The sequence below is a fragment of the Podarcis liolepis genome (assembly GCF_965112155.1).
Source record: "Podarcis liolepis genome assembly, chromosome: 7".
In the NCBI taxonomy this organism is placed as follows: Eukaryota; Metazoa; Chordata; class Lepidosauria; order Squamata; family Lacertidae; genus Podarcis; species Podarcis liolepis.
In genome coordinates, this window is record NC_139561.1 from 69,225,723 (window position 1) to 69,250,090 (window position 24,368).

General features: G+C 44.4%; 1 protein-coding gene across 2 annotated transcripts in view; it reads left to right on the plus strand.

Moving 5' to 3' along the window:
• The first annotated feature begins 4,892 nt into the window (after positions 1 to 4,892).
• LOC310710879 (discoidin, CUB and LCCL domain-containing protein 1-like) overlaps positions 4,893 to 24,368 on the plus strand; it is a 41,518-nt gene continuing 22,042 nt past the window's right edge. The window contains exons 1-2 of one of the 2 annotated variants that reach the window (XM_083512156.1): positions 4,893 to 5,214; positions 13,054 to 13,275. In XM_083512156.1, coding sequence (XP_083368282.1) covers positions 5,142 to 5,214; positions 13,054 to 13,275 — 295 coding nt within the window. In that variant the 5' untranslated portion in view covers positions 4,893 to 5,141. The remainder of the gene's footprint in view (positions 5,215 to 13,053; positions 13,276 to 24,368) is intronic. The other variant, XM_083512157.1, reaches the window with a different exon arrangement.

A 24,368-nucleotide genomic window follows, 5' to 3' on the forward strand; every position in this document is an offset into this window, starting at 1 on the left:
CAAGAAAGTTCAACAACTTCAGGAATCTGAAGAGGTGTGCATGCACACGAAAGCTCATACTAATAACAAACTTAAGGTAAAGGTAAAAGCACCCCTGACCATTAGGTCCAGTCGTGACCTACTCGGGTTGTGGCGCTCATCTCACTTTATTGGCTGAGGGAGCCAGTGTACAGCTTGCAGGTCATGACTAAGCCGCTTCTGGCGAACCAGAGCAGCGCACGGAATCGCTGTTTACCTTCCCACTGGAGCGGTACCTATTTATCTACTTGCACTTTGACGTGCTTTTGAACTGCTAGGTTGGCAGGAAATAACAAACTTAGTTGGTCTCTAAGGTGCTAATGGAAGGAATTTTTTATTTTGTTTTGACTATGGCAGACCAACACAGCTACCTACCTGTAAACTAGAACTTTAGGAAGTAGACCTTGCAGAGGGTTTAGGGTTGCAGCCGTTTTTCAGCAATGGGAAGGATGATTATTTTCATTTTCATTTTTTTTATTATACTTGTATACTGCCCTTCATGGGGACGCGGGTGGCGCTGTAGGTAAAACCTCAGCGCCTAGGACTTGCCGATCGCATGGTTGGCAGTTTGAATCCCCGCGGCAGGGTGCGCTCCCGTCGTTCGGTCCCAGCGCCTGCCAACCCAGCAGTTCGAAAGCACCTCCGGGTGCAAGTAGATAAATAGGGACCGCTTACCAGCGGGAAGGTAAACGGCGTTCCGTGTGCTGCGCTGGCTCGCCAGATGCAGCTTGTCACGCTGGCCACGTGACCCGGAAGTGTCTGCGGACAGTGCTGGCTCCCGGCCTCTAGAGTGAGATGAGCGCACAACCCTAGAGTCTGGCAAGACTGGCCCGTACGGGCAGGGGTACCTTTACCTTTACTGCCCTTTATCTGAAGATCACAGGGTGATTCACAGCATAAAAATGCAAAACAATACAAAATACATAAATAAGAACAAGAACAAACCAATAAACCCCTCTTCCAGGAAGACTTTTAAAAAGGCATAGAATGCTACCCAACATTAGTCAAGAGTTGGCCCATTGAAATGGATGGGCATGACTAATTTGGGTTCATTAATTTCAGTGGGGTCTGCTCTTGAGTAGAAGTGAGTTTCAAAAAAGCAACTGGATAATAGAACTCCAGGCAAATCAAAAGATGCAAAAGAGCGAGTGAAGTCAAGGTAACTAAATAAATACTCGTATTTCTGTAACGTAGGTTTGAGAAAATTATAAAACCTTTACAAAGGATAAGTCTAGGAATATACGAGGGGCTTTTTGGGGGGGGTCTAGATGATACCCATGGGTCCCTTTGAAACCTGTGGTCCTGTATATGTTGGGTAGCATTTATAAGAGGAAACCAGCCAAACCAGTTCCTTTGCTCAGGACAGCAATACCTCAAGGACCACCTTTTCCCGAACAAACCCTGTGATAATCATCTGAGGCCCTTCATGTCCTTCCTCCATGAGACATCCAGAAGGTGGCAACCTGAGAATGGACCTTTTCTGCAGTGGCTCCCCATTTGTGGAGTGCTCTCCGCAGCGCCTTCATTACATATCTTTAGGTGCCAGGCGAAAATGTTTATAATCAGGTCTTTGGCTAATTAACATTCTATGGCCTTTTAAATGTGTTTGGGGGTGTTGTTTTTGTTTTATGTGTTTTATGTTCTTGTTTTGCATTTTTCTGTTGTGAGCTGACCTATGATCTTCAGGCTGTATACAAATATAGTAAATAAACAAATAAGCACATGAACCACTGGAGTCTCTGGCTCAGAGACTGGGATTGTGCACAACAATGCAATAATAACGGAACAATTGTATGAGACTTCGTGACTGAGGTGCAGACATGGATGTGATACTATATACAGCGTCTGCATTTCAGTGTTGTGAAGGCACAGCAGATTGATAATTATTGTATCTTCCATAAGCCATAGATGTATTCTTTATAAAGTCTGTAAATCTTTTCATTTAATTACATACAACCCAGTATATCTCAAAGCACCATTCAGTTAAATACGATAGTTTCAGCCAATGCAATGTTCCAAAGCAACTTCCTCCCCTTTGAGATCTTTAGGGCCAGTTCTAATATTTAGACCAGGGGTGGGGAAACTGTGGCCCTCCTAATGTTGGACTCCTCGTTCCATCAGCCCCAGCCAGTATGGCTAATGGGAAGGGATGGTGGGAGTCATAGTCCAACAACATCAGGAGAGACCACAGGTTTCTCATGTCTGCCTTAGACATGAACTCAAAACTTCTGTTTCACCAAGTCTTGGGTTTCTTTTAGCTTCTACTATTTGTTATGCTGGGCTGCTTAAGCAGTTTTTTGGGGTTTTTTTGTTTTATCCTGCCTTTGATAATTTGTTTTATGATTACTGCTATTATTCATGTTTTTTAAAAGTGGGGCAAAAATAATAATTCACATAGCCTCTTTTCTTTTGAATCAAAGGGAACGGTGCCTTTAAGATGTTGCTCGGGATAGCAAAGACATCAGAACGATCCTGTATCAATCTTGCTTTTTACCCATAACCAAATGTAAAGGAGAGATTAATGGCTTAATCAACATGCAATTTGACAGCTTTTGTTTTGCTTTGTGGGACCCACCTCTTTTGCTGAATCTATACTGTTCTGTTCTAGCCGGAAGAGCTTAACTTGTAGAGTTATAACTGTTCATTTGTTTTCATAACTATATATTACATGGTAACCTGCCCTGGGTGTTTATGGTAAAGGGCAGGTAAGAAATCGTATTTTTAAAAACACCCATTCGCAAGGCTAAACTGGTGGTTGTGAAACTCTTCTCCCCACTGACCACTCAAAAGTTGCTGAGGGTCTTGGCAGACCACATAATGATATTTTCTGTCTGTTGCAGCAATTGCAGTGCACTGTGGTAGCTGCTGTATGATTTTTAATTACATTTTTGCAGACACACCGTAAACTAGCTTAATGAAGCTTGTCCATGGACCACGGTTTGGGAATTAACACCAGGGGAGGCTGGTCCATTAGTGTGAATGCGCCCTGACCCACCAACCTCAGTCTGCCCTTAGCCAGCCCACACCTGTCTCCCTTCCTACTTGTAGCAAGTCCAGGGGTTTGTATTAGCTGTCAGCTTCCTTCCTCTCAGTCTCAGTGTTGCCCTTGTAGATTTCAGCAAGGAGGGAGGAGAACAGAACCAGAATTAGTTGGCTCTGCCTGCCATTGGTTCTGGGTCTGGTTAGTGGTGGCACCACCTATTGTTGGTCTCCACACCTTCCACCCTACCATTCCCATGAGTACTAGCCACTACTGGCTAATGGTGAGAGGTCAATTTGGCCCTCCCTCTCAGACACTGAAAGTGCATGTGAGGGATCACACTGTGCAGCCCCAACACATCAGCTATACCTCCCCTGGTTGTATGTTTGGGGATCATATGAAGGGGAATCTACACAGGGGAGGGGGGGCGGGATCCTGGGCCACTCACGATCCCACCTCACATAAAGGAGCTCTGCACACCTACTCCTCAATATGCAATTAAATGCTGCTCAAGTAAATGTTCAATATGCAAGCTAGCCTTTGCCCTGTAACCCATTATTTCTTCAAGGTGGCCCACAAATTGTTGCTACTCAGCACAGCAAAGCAAGTTATTTCGTTCTAAGGGACTTTTAGCAGGACAAATGTCATGACCACTTGATGGCGCCAAATGCCACCTGGCGTGTTGGGTGTCGGGATGGACATCTGTTTACTGAAAAAGAGTGAATGCCAAGTTTTGAAAGTAGGCACTGCCAAGTATTAGACATTAAATAAAAGCAGTTTCAGGAAGCAGCTCCCAGTTTTACAGTGAGAGACAGAGAAGTCCAGATATTTTATTTTCCATTCTGTTTGCAACCCTTTCTGTTGCTTTGGTTCCAGGAGAGGCAGAAGGATGCTAAAATCAGACAATGGCTGTACATACGCTAACCCAGTTATAGCATTGAAATGCAGTTTTTCTTAATCCAAAATAGTTTGTGCTTGTCCTCAACATGCTAGCTCCAAGATAGCTCAATTGGTGGAGCACGTGATTCTTAGTCTCAGGATCAAGAGTTCAAGCCCATGTTGGGCAAAAAGATTCCTGCACTGCAGGAGTTGGACTAGATCAATCTGCAACGAGCTTTTATTTTCAGAGTGAAACCAGTTTCTCAAGAAGCCCTATTCAGGGGCAGAAAAATATGCACCAGCTGATATGCACCTGTCCTGCCCCCCCCCCTTCATTATTTTTCTCTAGCCCAGCACGACATCTGGAGGTTTCTGCACTGGCTACCCCTGTTTTAAGGAACCGGCCATCCCCATACACTCAAAAGCGGGACTCAAAAATTACCTAAGTACAGTGGTACTTAATTCATTCCGGAGGTCCGTTCTTAACCTGAAACTGTTCTTAACCTGAAGCACCACTTTAGCTAATGGGGCCTCCTGCTGCTGCTGCACCGCAGGAGCACGATTTCTGTTCTCATCCTGAAGCAAAGTTCTTAACCCAAGGTAATATTTCTGGGCTAACGAAGTCTGTAACCTGAAGCGTATGTAACCTGAAACGCATGTAACCTGAGGTACCACTGTATGCTAGCGGCACCAGTGGTAGCACCACAGGCAATAGTACTGGTACCTGGCAGGTAAGCAAAGTATAGGTAAAAAATAACACCGGTATACCTGGCAGTACTGGTAACACTGGCAGTAATACTGGTGCTACCACTCGTAGTGTGGAAGCAAATTTGAATCCTGCTGCCACTGAGTTCATGGTGAGCAGATAGATTCTGAATACCTATAGAAGGGGAGGTGCTGAGACTTGGACGCAGACACAACAGATGTGCAAAGCGCCTAGCCTCCCTCTTTTTGCACTCCCCCCCCCCGCTATGTATGTCAGTGAGAGGAGGGGCGGTAATCTCCCTCCCCAGCCGCCCACACGCGATTTCCCTGCCTGCTGGTGGGCACAGCTTGCCGGGGGGTGGGCTGGGCTGGGGGAGTCCCTGCCCGGTGATTGGCTCTTCCTCGGGGCCAGTAGCCCTGGCCGGGCTCGGCGCCGGCAGCCAATCGGGAGGCGGGGACTGTGGGGCTCGGGAATGCCGCGGCGCTGGTGGAGGCGCCGGGTGTGGAGCGGGCGGCGGGCTGAGCTCGCGCGCATCGTGGGCGCCGCTCCGTTTCGACGATGCGCCCGGCGCTGCGCGCGCTCGGGCTCCTCCAGCTGCTCCAGCACCTGGATCTCGCCAGCGGCCAGACGGGTAAGTGGCCGAGGCGGCAGAGGGACTGGGAGCCGGGCTGGGGAACTCCTGCCGGTGGGACGCCGTCCGAGCAGGACTTGGCAGAAGGGGCAAGGAGTTGGGAGAGGCGGCGGTGGGAAGCCAAGCCAACATTGTAAATGCTAAGTGAAGCGACGCCTGTTGCCGACACAAGAAAGGGCGATCCATAAGACCGATAAGCGCACAGTCTTGAAATCGGGGGGCACTTCCAGGCTGCTTTGCTGCTTTCGGGCGGGCTGCAATCTTACATGGCAAATTCCGGTTGCACAATTGCATCCTGATGGGAAAACCTTGCGCAACAATCCCGCTTCTCGAAAACATCCGATTTTGTTTTATTTTTATGCCTGAGCGGGGATAAGGAAAGTGGCTGCTAGGAAGCCTGGGACGCACTTGCGGTGATGCAACGTCGTCTAACCTCCCTGTAGTTGATGGATGCTCATTTCGCAGAATCTTAGAACTGTGTAGAGTTGGAAGGGATCCCGAGGGTCCTCTAGTCCAGTGTTTCCCAACCAGTGTTCCGCGGCACACTACTGTGTCGTGAGACATTGGCTGGTGTGCCGTGGGAGGGAGGCGGGCGAGTCGGGCAGTGAGAGGCTGCGGCGGCGAGGATCCGCGTCGAGCCGGGGGCGGCTCCGCGGTGGTGGTGCCGAGCGGCGGGGCAGCGCGTGCAAAAGGGAGGAGCGCGAGACAGCGGAGGAGGAGGAGGCCGGCATGTCCGGGCAGCAGCAGCAACAACAGCAGCAGCAACTCCCAGCGACGGCTCCTCAAGCCCCGCCGCCGCCCCCTCCTCCGCCCGCCACCACCACAACAGCCGCCACCGCCTCAGTTGCCGCCGTCCCTCAGTCCCTCGCTCTGCTGCCTCCTCCCACCCCCAAAGCTTGGAGGTTCCCCAGCAAGGGGGAGGGAAAAAACTTTCACTTTCGTGCGTCCCTCCCGGCGTGACGCTGCGCGCTGACGTCATGGGGCGGGGCTTTAATGGTGGTGTGCCGCGAGATTTTTTTTCAGTAAACAGGTGTGCCGTTGCCCAAAAAAGTTTGGGAAACACTGCTCTAGTCCAACCCCCTGCAATGCAGAAACGTGGACTGAAGCATCCATGACAGATGATGACCCATCTCTGCTTGAAAACCTCCAAGGGAGGAAGGATTTCAATACATAACCAACATGGTCCAATCTCCCTGCAATGGAATCAGGGCTGTCTGGAAGCAACCTGAGATGGAGATCCCTTGGCCAGGATGACAGCTCTCATCATCCCTGATCACTGGCTACTCTGTCTGGGGCTGAACATCAAGGGCCACAGTTTGTCCCTATCCTCCTCCTCCCCACTGCCGAGTTCTCCAAGGGCAACGCTGAAACTAAGGTGGAAGAAGTTGAGAGCCAGTGCCTCCGCCCCGTTAGGACTGGGTGCAAGGGAAGAGGTAGGGGCAGACTGAGGCTGGTGGAGCACTGCCCCCCCCTTTGTCCAAATGAGTCTCCGTGGGCTAATTGTTAGAATAAACTTCCTCATGGTAGGGCTTAGTGCTTTGCAAAATGGTGGACACTCCTTCACTGGAGGGGCTTTTTAAGCAGAATCTGGATGGCTGTTTTTCAAGGAAGTTGAGTTGGCAAGCTTTGCCAGGGAAACACGGGGCAAAGCAACTTCGCCCCGCATGTCCCTTTCACAAAGATAGGTTGGCTGGCGATGGGTGGGTGTGGGATGGCGGAAAGAGTTGGATTGGGGGGGCATCACATATGTGACATCATGCACATGTAGCATTCGCCCCCCCCCCCCAATGCTGGGTGCAACTCGGCGCTGCTGGAGCCTGCCCATCCTATTGGGGAAATGTGCAACACAGGTCTGGAGCCATGACTATGGGGCGATAATTTCCCAGGCCGGCCTTTGCCAACCTGGGGACCTCCAGATGCTTTGGACTACAACTCCCATCAGCCCTAGCCAGCACTCACTCCCATCAGCTGATGGCGGTTGTAGTCCAAAACATCTGCAGAGACATTGGCGAACTTGCTGGCCTAGGTTCTCATTCCAGATGGCAGCACTAAGAGGATCTGTGGAGCTTAGGGTTAAACAGCTGGGCAAATCTTAGAGGCTTCTGCCTGCAGTCCCTGTTTTCTTATTCCTGTTCCCTTCAGAGCTTGTAAGCTCATTTGCAGAGCTGCACAGCTCAGTGAATGATACTCAGCTGCAATCCCACACAACAAACTAGGGGTGAGGAACCTATGGCCCTCAAATCCTGCTGGACTATGGCTGCATGCACACCATTCATTTACAGCACATTCCCTCTCCCAAGAAGCCTGGGAGCTGTAGTTTAGCCTTCAGGTAAAGCTAAAGGGACCCCTAACCATTAGGTCCAGTCGTGGCCAACTCTGGGGTTGCAGCACTCATCTCGCTTTATTGGCCGAGGGAGCCGGTGTACTGCTTCCAGGTCATGTGGCTAGCATGACTAAGCCGCTTCTGGCGAACCAGAGCAGCACACGGAAACACCATTTACCTTCCCGCCAGAGCCGTACCTATTTATCTACTTGCACTTTGACATACTTTCAAACTGCTAGGTTGGCAGGAGCAGGGACCAAGCAATGGGAGCTCACCCTGTCGTGGGGATTCGAACCACTGACCTTCTGATTTGCAAGTCCTAGGCTCTGTGGTTTAACCTACAGCGCCACCCGCATCACTATAGTTTAGCCTTCAGAGAGCTACAATTCCCAACAGCCTTAATAAAGCTACATTTCCCAGGATCCTTTTTTTCAGGGTGGTGGGGTGAAGTGTGCTTCATGTGTATCATGTTGTATAGACAACCTATGTCTCCCATCATCCCTGATAACTGTTTGTAGCTGATGGAAATTGCAACAAGTTATGCGGAGCCATGGATTCTCCTGCCCCTGCTATGCACACTTACCTGGCAAGCAGTGCAGATTGCCACTTACCTGAAAAGTGCTGACTCCTGAATCTTGGGCAGCAGAATGGGATAAATGGGGAAGCCTGGCCCCTTCTCTAGCTGGTCTTTTGGACCCATTCCAGGCCACCCACCCTGTTCACACTTGTCGTGAGTGTTTTCATCTGGCAGGAGCATGTCTTAGAACTCTGGTAATGTCTCTTGGTTGCCTGGAGGGAGGAGAGAGAAAGAGAGAGAGAGAGAGAGAAGGGGGTGAGCATGTGTCGTAGAAACCAGCTTACCATACAAAGATAAAATTCGCATCCATTGCTGTCATAGATTGGTTGGATGCAGAGGAACAATGTTTATTTATTTAGGTGTATACACCACTATTTGACTGTAAAAGAAACCTCAAAGAGGTTTACAAAGAGGTGTGTGCTGGTGGGCGGATAAAATCATAGGTGGAAGAAAAAAACAGTTCAAAACAACGAGTTGAATAATTCTGAATGACTTTAAAGTAGCAATAAACTTTGAACGACGCAATCTCCGCAATATGGTTTGCAGTTCCTGTTGAAAGTATTCAGGCTGAATTTCAGTTGTCTGGAAATCTTCTGTTCAATAAAGTCTGACATGTTTGTGCTTCACAAGTTGAAGCTTTGCAGTCTACAGTCAGAAGTAAGCACCACTGAGTTTAAGGGAAGCAGAGGAAACGGCATAGGACTACAGCCAGCTGATCCTAATAAAATAGGTATTGTGCTATGTGCTGCTGCTGTACCTCTCTCTCTCTCTCTCTCTCTCTCTCTCTCTCTCTCTCTTGCATTTTTGTACCCTTCCATAAAGAAGTCGGTCCCTTAGTATTCTAGAGTTGATGCCCATGCAAATAGGACTGCTTTAAATTGATGCTTGTGCTCATCCAATAGCTTTACAAAGAACTTACAACTTTAATAGATGAGGAGGAGGATTTCAACATCACCAGCAACCATAAGAAGACAATAGCTACTCCTGATAGGTATAGATGTCTAGTCCACACACACACACACACACACACACACACACACACACACCATTAAGCCAGTATAAAGATGATCTTCAAGTGGTGCTTCACATCACTTCTGGGAACCACAGCAAATAAATTGCAAAATAACCCTTCTATATACTCATCTCAAAAAAGTGAAACAAGCACAGTGGCCTTGATGAAATTTTATTCCTCTGTGTCTCTCTCTGTGTGTAAAATATTAGTTCTGAGGTTTTAGGTCTTAATCCAAAAGTAAGGACTCCCCACCCCCATCCCCCCGGTAGCATCTGTTGTATTTTGTCTTCTCCACATCCTGTTGAAAAATATACCTCCTGGAATTTGCTGACCAACATGGTAATGTCTTCCTGCTGAATGAGCTCCAGAAAAATGCAATGACTTGTGCACTGGGAACCTTCAGTATCTGAGTTGTGTCTAATTTCTTTATAAGTGGTTTTTGTTTGGTTTTTTGCTTACGTTTTTTGCCAGTGAAATTTCCTGGGAATTGTGACTCCCTCTTCTAACTTGGAATTTCCCGCTGCTTCTCTCCAACATAGTTATGAAAAATGGGGGGTTTTTTTGCTTTTGGGGGGGGGTGTGCTGTTAATGCCAGGTCAGGGATGTAGCAGCCATCCATCCATAAGAGCAGATCCAGAAAACGAAAGGATGGGCTGTATCACTACTGCTGTTATCATCTAGCAAGCTTGTACTCAGCATTGCTCAGAAATTCTACGACACTAAAAAAACCCACTCCAGTTTTGAAATCAGTGGTTAAAATCAGAGTAGTCTTGAAAGGTTCAGTCCTTCATCTTGATTCACAGTGGTGTGCAAATGTATCCAAACATAGAGAGAAACCTGCTCCTTGACATCAGAAAGCATCATTTGTCTTAAGAAGTGTCCAAATCCATAGTCTCTGAAAAATTGGCTTGTTTCGCCTTCGGAACAATGATTTTAAGGAGTAAAGTTTGGGGGATGATAAGTTAAATTCTTCATGGGAGCAAACTCTTATCTGACAGAATGTCTGGTTTTAATAACTATTTTAAGTTTGGAATGTATTTTATTCTGTTTTATTTAGTTTATCTTTTATAATGGCTTTGTTGCATAGCAACAAACAACTTTACAAAATATGTACCGCGGTATATTTCATTTATGAATGGCTTCCCAAGAGGCACTCCAAAGCGATTTGCACTACAGTAAAAACGTATATAGAAAAACCTGCATGTGTGAAAACAGTTTAAACATTTGCTTATATATAAAAACCAATTAAAACCAATTGTAAACAGTTTAACCACAACAACATATGTATAACATAAATTCAAATCCACACAGATACCAACTTTCTCTGACTTTGGGCCACTGCAAAAAAAACAAAAAAAACCCACAAAAAACCATCAGGGGCAAAGGCTGAGTAAAAGGTGCCAAGGCAGTGAGCCACAAGTAGGCACCTATGTTTTTAGGCATGCATACTCCACTGCCACTACAAAACTCTGCCCCCATAACCTGATGATTGTTCAAGCATGGGAGAAACCCTCCATCCCACTGCAGGGCTTCCTTTCTGCAGAATTGCTTACAGCTTTCTATAAGGTTTTGAACAAAAGAGAAAGGTGGGAGGAATCCACTGTTCACACCTGGCTGATGCCCATTGGTACTGATAAGGAGGAAACAGTATGTGGAGCCAGAGCCTCAAGCATCCATGGCAGATGGCCATCCCACCTCTGCTTAAAAGCCTCCAAGGAAACAGAGTCTGCAACCTCCCAGGTCGTCTGGAAGCTACTCTCAGCAGCCTCAGACAGCATAGCCAGTGGTCAGGGATGATTATAGTCCAACATCTGGGGACAGCTGAAGAACATTGGGAGATGGTTAACGGGACTGTGGGTTGGGCTGGCATGGACCTACTGGGTGACAACCTGCTGGCTCCCTCCCCAAGCTCAGACCCCTCATCTCTCCATGCCCCCCTCCTGCAAACAGTTCTCAGAGCATAACCAAATGAGCCACCTCTTGTTTCTATATTGCTTTGTACTTTAAAAACAATTTCTTCCATTGTGCTCATTGTCAAGCACTTGTTATCTGGTCTAGTTTTCCTGCTGGTGTTCTTCCACTGTTTTTCTCCCCCATTCCTGCTGAACGCAGGCAGAGTCAATACTTTATTGGACCTTTCATCTTCATGCATTTGCCAGAGAGAGGGCGTCCACCTGCAATGTTGTACAGCTAAGAAGGAAGCCGATAACCAGCAAAGCCAGAAACTTGTGGAATTGTAGGAAATCTTTGTCCAAGCAGATTACCCTCTCCCTCTCCCAGGCCCTTGATTAAACTCTAACCCGACTCATAATCTCATTCATCTGCATCTTCAATCAGGATAGTGGGCCATAGTCTAAAACCAATTCCCATAAATACCTTACTCTCCGACCAAAGACAATTATGTTGATACACACACACACACACACACACACACACTGCCTTTTGCTAAAAAAATCAATAAGTAGATGGACCGATGATCGGATAGTAGACAGAACTGAGAGCACACTGAATGCTCTTACCTGTGTAATCCAAGATTTTATATCTCTAAACCTGATAAAGCACCACAGCTCTGCATTAAAACAGTGTCAGTATTGCATGCTAAAAGATTGTCTGTAAGAAAGTTGCAACTGATGGAATGACAAAGGTGTACTTTAACAGGTCATGCCCTGTGTTTTAATCATTGAATCATCTGATGCAGCCTTCCCCAGCCTGGTGCACTCCAGATATTATTCAACTCCACCTCCCATCAGCCCCAGCCAGGGTGGCCAATTGTCAGGGATGATGGGAGTTGTAGTCCATGGACATAGGAAGGCTACCTTCTACTGAGTCAGAGCACTAATCTATCTAGCTCAGCTTTGTCTATATTAAGTGACAGTTGCTCTCCAGGTTTTCAGGCCATGGGGAATTTCCCACCTCTATCTGGAGATGCTGGAGGGTTGAACATGCAGAACAGACGCCCTGTCACTGAGCTCCCACCCTTCCCCTTCTGAATGGCCACAGGTCAGTGGCAGAGCATCTGGAGGGCCTTAGCTTCCCCACCCCCCAAATTAGAGAACCCCTGTCAAAAAGGTAGGAGAGAAACACAATATGCCATCTCCCCTTAACCATCCTGTTTGGGAGAAGGATTACGTGGCTTTCAAAGCTGCAACCAGGTACACACTTCATTTGGGAATAAGCCCCGATGTACGAATACACAGGATCTTATCTAGATCTCTGATCAAGTTGATCAAGACCTGGACCAACCGTGTGATGGTGGGGGAGTAGAGTGGGCTTTGATATATTCCTAGCCAGTCGCATTTTTAAATAAAATGATGGGGTTTATGTTCTAAGAGGCGAAAAGGAATTGGAGGAGAAAATTAAGCAAACTGAGGGCTTATCCAGTTTGTGTTGCCGCTTTACCCTGGGAAAATTTGCAGTTTAGCACTGAATGGTCACTGCAGTAGATAGTTATGGGAGAGCAGAAAGATGAAGGTAGTTGATCCCAGCTAAGCCTTACTGAGTGGTAGAACATCCGCTTTGCTTGCAGAAGGTCCCAGGTTCAAGACTGGGAAAATGAGATTGGAGGTGGTAGGAGCATCGTGTGCTGTTGGTCCATTTAGCTCAGTACTGTCTACACTGACTGGAAGCAGCTCTCCAAAATTTTAGGCAGCATTCTCTCCCAGGCCTAATGAGAGATTCTGGGGTTCAAACCTGGGGTTTTCTGCATGCAGAGCAGATGCTATCTGCCACCAAGCTATAGCCCTTTCTCTTAATTTCCCCCATCATGACTAGTAGTCTACTAGTCATGCAGCCTGCAAAGGATCAGGTAACAAGTGATGGAGAAGCTGCTGGTTAGAGTGGGCAGTTCTTGAGTAGCCGGCCAGATCATTTGACATGATGCAAAGCAGCTTCCTGATGTAAGATCAGTCTTATCTCCTTGCCTTCCAGGGGATGGTTGCGGTCACTCGACGCTGACGCCTTACAGCGGGACTCTGACTTCCAAGAACTACCCTGGCACTTATCCCAACTTCACGTCTTGCGAGTGGAAGATCCACGGAGCTGCAGGGAGCTCCCTAAGCCTGATCTTTGGAGACATGGACATTGAAGCCTCAGAGCAATGCAAATCCGGCTTCCTATTGCTTTCTTCCCCATCGGATGGAGCTCGCTTCGGTAAGGACAACCGTTTGACTTCTCGGTCATAAGGATCTCAGGAGTCATGGACAGCTTGGGGTCATGGGAGTGGAGCACACTCTGCAGTGGGGTCAGGAAGGAGAAACGCACATGTCCTTCTCAAATGGAGGTAAGAGGGAAAGACGGTGGCTCCGTGGGAGAGCATCCGCTCTGCCTGCAAAGGAGCTCCAGGTTCAGTTCCTGGCAACTCCAGGTAGGACTAGGAATGTCCCTTCCGTGAAACCCTAGAACAGGGGTCAGCAAACTTTTCCAGCAGGGGCCAGTCCACTGTCCCTCAGACCTTGTGGGGGGCCGGGCTATTTTTTTGGGGGGAGGGAATGAATGAATTCCTATGCCCCACAAATAACACAGAGATGCATTTTAAATAAAAGGGCACATTCTACTCATGTAAAAACACGCTGATTCCCGGACCGTCCACGAGCCAGATTTAGAAGGCAATTGGGCTGGATCTGGCCCCGGGGCCTTAGTTTGCCTACCCATGCCCTAGAAAGCCACTACCAATCAGTGCAGACCAATGGTCTTCAACCAGTCCAGACCTGAGACTCCCATATTCACGTATCCCCTTTCAATTTATGCTTAATAGCACTAGCAAGGCACATTATTAGTCTCAAAATAGCAATTCACAGGGCTATGTACAGTGTGCTGCCTTAGCATTGCCACTGAATGAAAAGCAGCAAGGAACTTCCCCTCTGACCTAACCCTGTGTCCAGTGCCAGATTTACATATAAGCTAAACAAGCTATAGCTTAGGGCCTCACTCTCTTGGGGGCTCCCAAAAAAAATTAAAGGGGAAAAAACTGGATGTACATTTCCAAAATATAAGATAAAAAACAAATAAAATAAAACCTACATACAGCAACAGTGTTTTGTTCTGTGTAGGCTCCTATGAGGTAAGTAATGGGCCCCGCCTGCTAGCCAGCTCCCTAAAATATCACTCGTTTGCTCATTTCTGTATATAGGGTACCTACATTCTGCATGTGCAAATGGCTTTAGATACCTATGAGGTCCATAAATTACCATATAGTGTATATTCAACACAAAAAACAGCAACTAGTTGTTGTTGACAAAGGACAGCTGGATATATAAAGGGCTCCATTACCTTCAGTAACTTAGGGCCTCATCAAACCTAAATCTGGCCCTGCCTGTGTCTGGTTGCAGGGAGAGGGGTGAGTGTGATGTGGCATGGCTGGTCCATCTAAGTCTCACCTGCTACAGCCAAGCTCCTGCCATCACTTTCTGGGCCCCTGGCTATTGCTATGATGGCAACTGCTGGGCATCCGATCTACCCACCACAGTGGACCCTTATTCAGTCTTGTCCCCAGCATACTTCTATTCTGGGAGAAATCTAAAAGCCACAGAAACGGACTAAAACATGAGCAGAGAGTGTCCCTGCTCCATAGATACATATAGACTGGCATGGCTATAGGGGAGAATACGGCTAGCCAGAAATAAGTTTCTTTTTGAAAAAGGCTCTTGCCCTTCTCCTGCCATTTTGTTACGACAATTTAAAGTTCAATCTTAAATACAGGTAAAGCGCATTATTGTCCCAGGAATAGAGTGGCTTTCCCCCACTCTCTTATCTGCTTGGAAAAGCGAGAGGAGCTCAGTGAAATGAACCGGTCTTTTCCATCTCTGATTTCTATGGCCATTCAGACAGAAGAAGGGGAAACGTTGAATGATCTCCTGGCTGACCCTCTCATGTGTCGCTCTGGCAGAGCACAAAGGGGCCTTCTCTTTGCAATATACACTTGGAGCTCCTGGGCCCTTGTCCCTTTTTGCTTCCTTGGCTGACAGTTCTTTTCCTGCTGCATCCTATAATTAACTTTGCTTCCTCTTGGCATGGGGACTCGCCCACCCTTTCCTTCACCCCTTGCCTCTCCGACTCCCATCACCTCCGATTCCTGGCAGAGGCTGATTTCACTTGATTCTTTGGGAGAGACGGTTCCTGGAAGACATTTCCAAAGGTCATCCTTCCTGGCTAGCTTTGTGTGCCTCCTTCCTTCTTTCAGTTTCCTTCTCTACAGGCTGCTTCAAGGCCCATCCAATCTCCCTTTAAATCCATAAAATCTCTCCTAGGAAATCCTGAAAACATTTCAAGCACTGCTCCGGGGGGGGGGGGGGCAAACTTAATGAACTGGCACGCACACACACACCTGCTCCTTGCATAGGTTCCTTCCATGTGGCCCATTTCCCATGCAGATACAGTGGTACCTTCAGTTACATACGCTTCAGGTTACAGACTCCGCTAACCCAGAAATAGTGCTTCAGGTTAAGAACTTTGCTTCAGGATAAGAACAGAAATCGTGCTCTGGCGGCGCAGCGGCATTGGGAGGCCCCATCAGCTAAAGTGGTGCTTCAGGTTAAGAACGGTTTCAGGTTAACAACGGACCTCCGGAACGAATTAAGTACTTAACCCGAGGTACCACTGTATATAAAAAGGCAGATTTGTATTTGCCACCATCCCCCATCCTTTTCCCTCCATCATTTTATTTATTTGTTAACATTCTTATATTACATCAGTAAACATTGTCATATTACTTTACAGGACTTACTATAATATAATTCCCAACATGTATACAAAAATTATATACAAATTTTATATACCTAGAAAGAAAATGAAACAAAAAAAAAAAAGAAAGAACAAAGAGAAAAAACAAAAACAAGTCCCCCCCCAAATCATATACATACCAACACACTAGACTTCCTGTCTTTCCCGTTGTATATTCCTTTTTTTACAAATGAATGTATTCTTATTATTGTATATTTCTTTACATATTTTCTAATACATTCCTATATCAATATGTGTCTTATTTCTCAGCTCAGTCTTACTACAATGTCAATCAAATTCTAGCATAGATAGTGAACCTTTACTGTATTTTTGAACATTTGTTTTATATCTATCCCACTTTTCCATAAATTTTTGTTTTGAATTGTCTCTCAGGGTATTTGTTAACTGCGCCATTTCAACAAATTCTTGTAGCTTGTAATGCCAGTCCGTTATTGTCGGGGCTTCTTGTTCCTTCCACCCCTTTGCCAACCAAGTCCGAGCTGTGGCCGTTGCATATAAGAATACCTCCCTAAAAAGCATTGTTGGCAGGGACATCCCAAAGGCCTTTAGGGCCCCCCATCCTATCACTTGATCCTGTTCTGGTCTAGGACATTACACTGAATGAACACACAGACACTCCTTTTCAGGCTATAGCTGTGCACATGTGTGAAGAAGCTTTAAAGTGGGCATGGAGGTGCCTCCATACAGACGTTTAATGTGGACTTAGTGCTGCTCGTCCCTGCACTTTTTTATAGTTTTAAAACTGTGGGATGTGATACATAAGTAGCAGTCAAGTACAACATTCCTTGTTTTCCTAGAGTGGACATGCAGGGGAATGTTTGGTCCAGCCAGTCAAAAACTTCCTGTTTCCTCCTGGCTGGGACATAGTTGCTTTGCATGTGACTAGAGGTGGGCGTGACCTTACCTGCCCAGGTAACAAAAGGACAAGGCACGCAGCACAGACCCTCTCTTTGACTTCCTCCATCGTTGGAGCAGCAGCTTTTAGCTAGAATTGCTCTGTTGGCTCTCAGCCAACAGAGGACACTGGGACTATCTCCATATAGGATAGATCCACATGTATATAATTTGTAACTAAGTCTGCCTTCAGGGATCCAACTGTGAAATGATGATGTGAGTAAACTTCTTTTATATACTTTACACAAGATTGTGGCGTGTTTATTCTTTTAAGAGGGATATAAGGAAACTTACCAGGAATCTAATATTGAGAGGCTTAAACAAGCCTGCAACCAGCTATCTGCTGTGCTTTTAAAAGGGGAATATAAAACTCTGCTAAGTTATAGAACTTGCTAGCGCAAGTTAGGAAGGATATTAATAAACAATATATCCTCTCCTGCCTCCCTGAACATTCCCACAAAAAAACCGAAATGGAGGAGAGACCATCACCTTCCACTGTCAAACAGCTCTTAATGTCAGAAAGTTATTCCTAATATTTAGTCAGACTCTTCTTTCTTGTAACTTGAATCCATTGGTTTGGGTTCTGTCCTCCAGAGCAGGAGAAACCAAGCTTGCTCCATCCTCCATGTGACAGCCCTTTCAGTTATTGAAGTTAGCTACCCTATCATCTCTCAAGTATTCTCTTCTCCAACTCCCTAAACTGTTCTTCATAAGGCTTGATCTCCAAACCTTTTATCATCTTGGCTGCCCTCCTCTGCACACCTTCCAGCTTGGCAACATCCTTCCTAAAATGTGATGCCCAGAACTGGGCACACGACTCCAAGGGGAGCCCGACCAAGGAAGAATACAATGGTGTCTGCATGAAGATACCATCTCATACTTCCCCACCCTACCCCATTTAATCCGGATTTACTGTTTCTGTGCTGTTTCTTTACTTATTGGATTTTCCATAGGAACATTAAATCCAGATTAAACGGAAAATAATATGGGGCGTCATTTTGATGAGGTTGATGTTGTGTGGATGCTGTGCAAAGCTTGCTTGGATTAATAAATAAATGTTCACTGTATTCCTTTCAATGGCTGCAGAAAACATTTTTGTTTAGGCAAAGCCTATCCAGACAAGTGGAAGTTCCATGTGTTTCATTCCTTGTTAGTTAGCGCTGATTTCAGTTATCTTTTTAAATATTTTTAAAACCTGCTTCTAACAAACCTGTTTTTAATCAAGAATGTCAACGTCTTATTTTATATTGTTGTAAGGTGTTTTTTCATTATTTAATCAATTAAGGTTTTTTCATTATTTAATCAATAAAACTAATTGGCAGAAGGTTTTTCTTCTTTATACAATCAAGTGGTATATACATTTTGTTAAATAAACAAAAAATGAGCAGCACTGACCCTACAATAAATTGTTGTGTGTCCATGGAATTTGGATTCCTGCAAGGAATTTATTTTCTTTTTAAAAATTTTCATTTATATAAATTACAACAATTATTCAACCATAGTCTTAAGATGTTCGATTTTGACTCCCTTCCCCCTCTTTCTGTGGTTCCTTACATTTATTTTCGTCCTTTTCTGTACTCCAAATTGCTTTAGCTTATTCTTTTAATCATCTATTCTCACATCTCATATATATTTTTAAATCTGCAGGTTTTTTCCAGAATCTTGCCAATGTCTTGATCTGTTTACAGTTTGTTTGTAAATACTCAATAAACCACTTCCATTCCTTTCTAAAAAGTTTGTTGTCTTGATTTCTTATTTTTCCAATAAGTTTCGCCATTTCTGCATACTCCATTAGTTTTTCTTTTGTCGGGACCTCTTTATCCTTCCACTTTTGGTTGAATAAGATTCTTGCAGCTGTAGTTGCATATATATATATAAATTTCTATGCTGTTTGGATAGGTCTAATCTTATAATTCCCAGCAGAAAAGCTGGGGGTTTTTACGGATGTTATCTTAAACATCTTTTTCAATTCATTTTATATCATTTCCCAGTAAACTTTAACCTTATTATACAAGACCACCACATTTGAAAAGGTGCCTTCTTTCTCTTTACATTTCCAACACTTATTTGACTTTGATTTATGCATTTTTTGTCAATCTACTAGGTGTTAGGTACCATCTATATAGCATTTCCATATAATTTTCTCTTAAACCATAGCATGCTGTAAATTTTACATCCGTATTCTGTAATCATTCCCATGCTTCCATTTATAATATTATGACCAATATCTATTGCCCAGTGTAGCATTGAAGATTCCACTTGTTCATCCTTTGTCTCCCATTCCAATAACACCTTATACATTTTAGATATCACTTTAACATTACAATTTAACAGGTCTCTTTCTAATTCTGATAGTTGTTCCCCCAAAGCCCCACGTCCTATCCTTTTAAAATATTTCATTCAAATGATAATAATATAACCATGATGGTAAATCCTTAAACTCTTTTAGTTTAAAGTCTCCACCCTCCTCTCTTAGCAAATTTCTATAAGTTGCCCAGCTTTCCGTCATATTTTTCTTTTTCACTGCTATGGCTTCCAAAGGTAAAAGCCAAAGTGGTGTTTTAATTTCCAATTAATTTTTATATTTGTCCCATATTCTATACAATTTTTTCCTAATTATATGGTTTGCAAAACTTTTACGTACTTTCACCTTTTCATACCACATATAAGTGTGCCAACCAAAAATATTATCATGACCTTCCAAATCTAAAATATGCTGATTCTTCAATAGCAACCATTCCTTTAACCAGCACAGACAAGATGCTTCATAATATAATCTCATATCCAGCAGGGAGAAACCTCTTCTCTCTTTTGTGTGTATCAGTATTTTATATTTCATTCTCGGTTTTGCCATTTGTTGAAGCAGTCTGTCTAGCCGATCACTGGTATTGATTGAAACAAAAATAACATTCTTGGTAATACATTCGTCTTTATGGTCAACACTCTGCCCAGCAACGAGAGTTTAATTCTACCCCATATTTGCAAATTTCTTTTAATATCCTTCCAGGTTCTCAGATAGTTATCTTTATACAGATTTATATTCTTTGCTGTTAATCATACACCTTCTTTTCAATCTTTAGACCTGATATGTTTTGTAATTCATTTTTACTCTCATCATTCATGTTTTTTACCAAGAGCATGGTTTTATTTTTAATAATTTTAAGACCGGGTATTTGTCAAAGAAAATTGATCACTTCTAATGCTTTCAGAATTGACTCTGTTGGTTCTTCTACAGATATCACCACGTCATCTGCAAAAGCTTTTAATTTGTATTGTCTCTGTCCCACTCTTATTCCTTTAATTTCTTGATTACATCTTAATCTTTGCACCAAAACTTCTAAAACTCATGTGAACAATAAAAGTGACAGTGGACAACCTTGTCTAGTTTAGTTAACTTACAATTCTCAGTTAATACGTTATTTACTATTAATTTTGCTGATTGTTTTGTATATATTGCCTTAACTTCTTGTATAAAAGTGTCTCCACGGTTCATATATTCCAAAATTTTAAACATAATGTCCCAGGAGACATTATCAAATGCTTTCTCTGCTTCTAAAAACATCAAGGCTGCTTGTTTTTCATTTCTCACTTCTAAATATTCTATTTCATCAATTATATTTCTGATATTATCTTTCATTTGTCTTCCTGGCAAGAATCCGGCCTGATCTTGATGTATTACCTCTTTTAATACAGCTTTCAACCTGTTGGCTAATATATCTGCAAAAAGTTTATAATCATTATTCAACAAATATATAGGTCAATAGTTTTTAACCAGCTCTGGATCTCTATCTTGATTAGGGATCAAAGTTATATAAGCACTCTTCCAGGATTCTGGCAGCTTCCCTGTATTTGAGGTCATATTCATAATGTCCTTTAAATGTTTTATTAGGTAATCTTGTAACTTGTTATAATATGCCTTTCCTAATTTTGCCTGTAAAAGTTCTTGCTGCAATTCCATCATTGTCACTGGTCCATTCAAAGATGTCATTTTATCTTTTGATATCCTATTCCACTATCTTCTACATATTTACTATTTTTTTCTCGGTTACCCTATTTGGCTCGATATAGTTCTTTATAAAAACTCACAAACTGGTCTCTTATTTCTTTAGGTTTTTCCACTACTCTTCTTTCTATACGTATTTTATTAATACAGGTTTTTTCTTGTTTTTTCTTTATTTGCCAAGCTAGTAGTTTCCCTGACTTGTTAGCCTGTTCAAATTGTTTCTGTTTTAAATACTTAATTTTCCATTCTATTTCCTGATTTATTATCATTGCATATTGCGTTTGCAATATCTTAATGTCCTGTTCCACTATCTCTTTTCGTGGGGAATTTATCAATTCTTTTTCTTTCTTTTTTATTCCTTGTAAAATTCCTTGTTTGTCTGCTCTTTTATCTTTCTTTGGTACACACTTTGCTATATAAAAAAGCCCCACATTACCCGCATCCCAAACCACCTTTAAATCTATCATTTGGTTTAAATTAATTTCAAAATAATCCTTTGATATATATATATATATTGCCCCTTTTTCTAATATTTCTTGATCATTTAATTTCTGCAAGGAGTTTCTTACAGATCCTGCCCACACTCCATATTCTCAGAACAGCTCCACCTCTAGGGATGGGTGAATCTTTCCATTTCAGTTTTTCTCTATTTCTCATTTCTTCAATCCTAAATTAGGTTTTCAAAACTTCAGTTTATGATTTTTTTTCTTTAAAAGGTTCTCATGAAAATTCACCAGTGTCTTCGTGCATAGTTCTCATTGCATGTTCATGTTTCTTTGCAATTTTGCATGTTATTTCCATGAACAGATGAATTTTTACACACATGCATTGGCTGGAGAATTGCAATGCAAGATTCACAGAACTGCACAAATTTCAAAGGATGGCTGTGTTATGATTCACACCACATTTGGGGAAATGGGAATTGGGTTGGCTTTTCTTTAAATGCAAAGAATTCTCCGTCCCTACCAACCATGCAATGATTATTCACTCATCAGCTATAGTGTTCTCATTTTCTAGCAGGGGAAAAAACCAAAATAACTTTGACCTGATCTTGGTCCTACATTTCCTGGAATGAAAAAGGTTTGGAATTCCTCTTTGCCTGCTTCCAAACACAACAATGGTTGAGTTTCCTCTTCTCTGAACAGAATTTCATGTTCCAAAAGAAGGTGCTTTCTGCCTGACTGCATGAATACCACTGAAGGAGTCCTGTTGACCGAAAGACCCCAATGAACAGATGCACAGAAAACTGCTGAAATGCCAGCTTCTGTCTGATAGTGTGAAGTATGTCAACTGAAGGGGAGGAAGCACCAGGCATGCAGGAAGTGGTAGGAAATAAGAGGCCTCAGCATTTGAGACATTCATGAGCAGAGTTGTGCAAAACTGCAACAGGAAAAGAAGGAGGATGCAAAACTGTAGCTCTGCATCCCTGATACAGACTGGTGGTCTGGATTGTTGGAAAACAGCTCCCTACATGGTTTTGCTTCCCTGCAACGTGAGTTGGGGTGAAGGTAATAGAGACGATCAAGACGACTGTACGGAATAATCTCAAATTTGCAGAGGAAAAGATCTTTTTGAATGATATACCCAATACATGGAATCTAACAAAGGGGCAATAGGAATGGATTCCTCACCCTTAAAAGATACCCCTGCCCGTACGGGCCAGTCGTGTCCGACTCTAGGGTTGTGCGCCCATCTCACTTAAGAGGCTGGGGGCCAGCGCTGTTACTACGGCAAAAACACAGGTATTGATGAACTGGAGGGGGGGGAATGCAGCTGGATTGAACTGGATTGAAGATATCTACAAACTCGCTACACATGAACAAGTTGGGTGCAAACGTAGACTTGCTGCGGACAAATTCAATGATATTTGGAATTCATTTTTATAAATATTGTATTAGGTTAAGGTCTGGTTAACTACAATAGCTTTTTGGTGTCTTATCTTGCTCTGTGCACTTGTAATTATGTACTTTTTATCTTTCAATAAAGAACACACACACACACACACACACACAAAAAAAAAAGTTTGGGTTTATAGTGAAAGCGCCTTTTTTGAGTTAACTGGAGCATGGTGCCTTTGCTGTGATTCTCCCCCCGTCAGTCGGCCAGTTCCTGCTCCTGGCAGCAGCACCCAGAGCAAATCCTCACTTCAAAGCAGAGGCTTCTCTGATCCAATTCAGCCTTCAGCAGAACTGGCTCCTGGCTGACTTTCGGGAAGTTCTCTGGAACAGAAGTTCTGGGGCAGCATGACCTTGGAACAATGCGGTGTGCGCGCAGCGAGGAAGGGAGAGGGGTCTCTGGCTGTTTCTCTTGGTCGTCACTTTGTTCCAGTGTGCTGTGGGAAATGATGCAACTGGCAGGCTCCTTGGTGGTTGAGGCAAGTGGGGTGGAATGAAGGATTTCATGCCGCAGCCCTATGGCAAAGAGGACTACAAAGGCCTGGAAGCAGATTCCTTTGGCCATATTTGCAGCCCACGCTTCTCATCTGAATGCTTTCAAAGCTGGCCAGCCACTAGTGTTTTGGGGTTTTTTGCCAGAATCATTCTTTCTTAAAATAAAAAAATAGTCCCATTATTATTTTATATACAACAGGGCAGCATAACTGAAGTTATCTGATGATCCTTTTTCTGTGGAGGCCAGAGTGATCACCAGCAGGTGGACAGTGGTGACTGGTGGCAGTTGGGGCAGTAGCTGGAGCCAGAGCCAAAGATAGGCAGAACCAACCAATTCTAGGTTTGCTCCCATCCTGCTCCCTGCTGAGTTCTAGAAGGGCAACGCTGAATGAAATGAAGCCGGCAATCATTCCCTCTGAAATGGTTATGTGTCTGGAGGTGGTTGGAGGATGGATGGTGACTAACAGATTGAGGTTGAATCCTGACAAGACAGAAGTACTGTTTTGGGGGGACAGGAGGCGGGCAGGTGTGGAGGACTCCCTGGTCCTGAATAGGGTAACTGTGCCCCTGAAGGACCAGGTGCGCAGCCTGGGAGTCATTTAGGACTCACAGCTGTCCATGGAGGCACAGGTCCATTCTGCGTCCAGGGCAGCTGTTTACCAGCTCCATCTGGTACGCAGGCTGAGACCCTATCCACTTGGACTACTGCAATGCGCTCTATGTGGGGCTACCTTTGAAGGTGACCCGGAAACTACAACTAATCCAGAACACAGCAGCTAGACTGGTGACTGGGAGCGGCCGCCGAGACCACATAACACTGGTCTTGAAAGACCTACATTGGCTCCCAGTACGTTTCCGAGCACAATTCAAAGTGTTGGTGCTGACCTTTAAAGTCCTAAACAGCCTCGGTCCAGTATATCTGAAGGAGCGTCTCCACCCCCATCTTTCTACCCAGACAGTGAGGTCCAGTGCCGAGGGCCTTCTGGCGGTTCCCTCACTGCGAGAAGCCAAGTTACAGGGAACCAGGCAGAGGGCCTTCTCGGTAGTGGTGCCCTCCCTGTGTGGCGCCCTCCCACCAGATGTCAAAGAGAACAACAACTACCAGACTTGTAGAAGACATCTGAAGGCAGCCCTGTTTTGGGAAGCTTTTAATGTTTGATGTATTACTTTATTTTAATATTTTTTTGGAAGCTGCCCAGAGTGATGGGGGAAGCCCA